The 3,429-nt window shown below is 36.1% G+C and overlaps 1 protein-coding gene across 1 annotated transcript; it reads left to right on the top strand.

Annotated features, from left to right (window-relative positions):
- Positions 1–2,591: 2,591 nt before the first annotated feature.
- On the top strand, positions 2,592–3,009 carry LOC121497219 (small nuclear ribonucleoprotein G). The gene has a single exon (XM_041766545.1). It carries the CDS (start codon positions 2,606–2,608, stop codon positions 2,834–2,836), a length of 231 nt encoding a protein of 76 aa, XP_041622479.1. The 5' UTR covers positions 2,592–2,605; the 3' UTR covers positions 2,837–3,009.
- The last annotated feature ends 420 nt before the right edge of the window (positions 3,010–3,429 follow it).

Raw genomic sequence — 3,429 nt, 5'->3', positions numbered from 1 at the left:
AGAAACTACAAATGAAAACTAAGGAGCTTTTGTTTTGTTTTGTTTTGTTTTGTTTTGTTTTTCTTAAAGCTATGTTTTCCAGTATGTCTCTTGGAGTCACCTCAAGGTGTATTCATACCTCTGTTGAGGCTACTGATACAGAGATTAGTGGGTGGGAAAAGCAAGCCCAATAAAAAAGAAGGAGCAAATCAAATAGATCAATTTAGGCAAGAAGCAGAAATCTGGACACATTTCCAAGCTAACAAGGTTATTGTAAATGAACCTAGCAAAAGAGTTTAGAAGAAATAGGGCTTTACCATATCTCATTCCTCCTTCAGAATCTCTCAAGGTAGGGCCAAGTTCTTCTGATGAAGGCCTGAGGGAACCTGGCAAGATTCTGAGGACATGGTTTTATACAACTTTTCATATATATGTGTATATGATAAATATATGTATGTATATATGTGTGTATTCATAAAAATTTATATACATATATTTTTTAACTGAATAGCAGACTGGAGGCTTTGAGGAAAATCAGGGAAGCTTTCTGACAGTTTATAGGATACTTTATTAGCCTGCTTCTCTTCTTATCCACCATAATTACTAATGTTTTCAAGAATGGGAGAGTTTTTGCTCCTTTGTTTTGACAGAAATCTTCTAGTACTCAAATATACCCATTTGTGTGTGTGTGTGTGTGTGTGTGTGTGTGTGTGTGTGTGATCCTGGCCCATTATAAATTGGACTTGACACACAATGAAGCTGAGGTTTTCCAAATGTCCATCTGACCACTCCAGTCTTTTTTTTTTTTTTAAGATTTTATTTATTCTTGAGAGACACAGAAAGAGAGAGAGAGAGAGAGAGAGAGAGAGAGAGAGGCATAGACACAGAGAGAGGGAGAAACAGGCTCCATGCAGGGAGCCTGACATGGGACTCGATCCTGGGACTCCAGGATCCCACCCTGGGCCGAAGGCAGGTGCTAAACCACTGAGCCACCCAGGGATCCCTGACCACTCCAGTCTTAAGGGAATCCAGGGTCCTGTAATGTTCTTCCTGGACCTATTCATCAAGAAAAATTAGCTTGGCTAAAATAAATTATACTAGGTAAACAGAGATAGCAGCTATCAAAGCTACCTTGGAGATATATAAATATTATCTATGATTGAGTAGGTGCGTTGTGCAAATATACCCAGAAGACACAGCTGAGGAAAATAAAATCTTAAAACAGCTTGAAAATAGTCTTGCAGCAGAAATTGACAATCCCACTTACCCTTCATTAAATGAGCTCTTTGATTGTAGATTTTGAGAACGACCTGAGGCCTAACCCCATCTGATTATCTAAAAGCAGTGAAAAGAACATGAACATTGTCTTGTCCAGGACTTACTAGCCACACAGAGCAGTGTCTACAGTGTAAAGAATGGGCTTTATTGAATGGGCTAGATCCAGCTAAGATTCAGATCTGCCTGGGGTAACTTTGATAGTGTCAGTACTGTGTCATGCCATTAAATGTTTTCACAGAAAATGACCACAGTCCTTTAAAAACACAGAGCACTGTACACAGGCATTGTGGTTAATTTGCAGGCAATAAGACTCTTTAGGACATTATATGTGTAACTAGCCACCAATCAAGAACAAGTTCAGGAGACATTAGGAATTTTGAAAATTAACCTCAGTGCATTTTGAAAATTCCCCAAATCAGACTTCATTTCTGACCAGCAACCCCTACAGAAAAACTAGTTTGTAGTCATAGACTCTTCCACACTGCTGATATGATAGAATTGTGAACAAGTTCTTTTCTTCATATTATATTATTTTCTTTATTCACTCTCTCCTCATTTGATACATATTGGGAAGTGCCTATCTTGTGTTAGATCCTATTCTAGGCTTGGACAATACAATAATTAACAAAAAGGAGACAAGCATGTTTTACCTCAAGAAGCTTAAATTCTAGTTGGCGGGCAATAATATTCAAAATAAATATAAATCATATAGTATATTAGATGATGCATGTTATAGAGCACAGCAAAGCAAGAAAGTGGGTTATAAGTATATTTTAAAGAATTACAATATAAAACATGTTAAATACCCCCAAAGTACTTCAGGACCTTTTATCTATAGAATATAAATTTCTTTTGCAATATTTCTGTGAAATTTCCAGTTTACACGTAAGTCCACTAAATGTCGAAGCTGTCCGTGAAATGTAGAGACCTTAATAGTAGCAATATCTCCTGGTAAATTCAATGTCAGAGAATAATTACTCTGTCTCCTGTTAACTATTCTTGTCTAGATTATCTCTACTTAGAAGAATGTAGTTTAAATAAACATTGTTGGCCACTTTGCAAAAGAAATAATGTTTCCTAAGGCAGGGGGAAGGAAAATTCCATCTCTTTTGCCTTAAACACTCTGTCTTAGGAATGGTGTCATGAAAACAGAGCCGTATTTCAGAAATTGTGTTTGACTTGTATGTGGATCTCAGGTGGATTTTTAATTTTTTTCTCAATTATATTTTCCCCCTAAACTGTTGATAAAATTTTCCATATGCTTGAACCATCTCTGTCCAAGATAGAAAGCAAATATATTTATGGATAATTTAAAGATTGTAATTTTAGAGCTCGCCGAGTCGGCGCCATGAGCAAGGCTCACCCTCCCGAGTTGAAAAAATTTATGGACAAGAAATTATCATTGAAATTAAATGGTGGCAGACATGTCCAAGGAATATTGCGAGGGTTCGATCCGTTCATGAATCTTGTGATAGATGAATGTGTGGAGATGGCAACTAGCGGGCAACAGAACAATATTGGAATGGTGGTAATACGAGGAAATAGCATCATCATGTTAGAAGCCTTGGAACGAGTATAAACAATGGATGTGTTCATCAGAAGAAGAAAACTGCTTCCACATGTCCCCTGTCCATAGTACCTGTTTTACTACAATATAAAAATCAAAAAAAAAAAAAAATCAGGTCACCTGCATTTTCATATTGAACTTTTTTGTTAAATAAACTTTTATAATAGTCAAAAAAAAAAAAAAAAGATTGGAATTTTAGGGCAGCGTGGGTGGCTCAGCAGGTTAGCACAATCTTCAGATGTGATCCTGGAGACCAGGGATCGAGTCCCACATCAGGCTCCCTGCATGGAGCCTGCTTCTCCCTCTGCCTGTGTCTCTGCCTCTCTCTCTCTCTCTCTCTCTCTGTCTTTCATGAATAAATAAATAAAATCTTTAAAAATAAAATAAAGATTGGAATATTAGGAACCTGATATTTTGAATCGCTGTCATAGCTTGTCCACTCCAACATTCAATAATAACAACAAACTGATAAAAACACAACTTGATTAGATTGCTTATTGATAATAAATTCACCTTCATGTAATTTTGATATTCTAATTAATATTTTACAATTTAAAGTAAAAGCTTTAATCATTTAATCTATTTCAGAAAAAGTCAAAATATTA

Source organism: Vulpes lagopus, chromosome 1 (assembly GCF_018345385.1).
Source record: "Vulpes lagopus strain Blue_001 chromosome 1, ASM1834538v1, whole genome shotgun sequence".
Classification (NCBI taxonomy): domain Eukaryota; kingdom Metazoa; phylum Chordata; class Mammalia; order Carnivora; family Canidae; genus Vulpes; species Vulpes lagopus.
The sequence above is the reverse complement of the archived record's forward strand: the minus strand, read 5'-3'. Positions and strand labels throughout refer to the sequence as shown.

Excerpts from the sequence above, each read along its gene's own strand:
- LOC121497219 (XM_041766545.1), top strand. The coding sequence starts at position 2,606 with ATGAGCAAGGCTCACCCTCCCGAGTTGAAAAAATTTATGGACAAGAAA.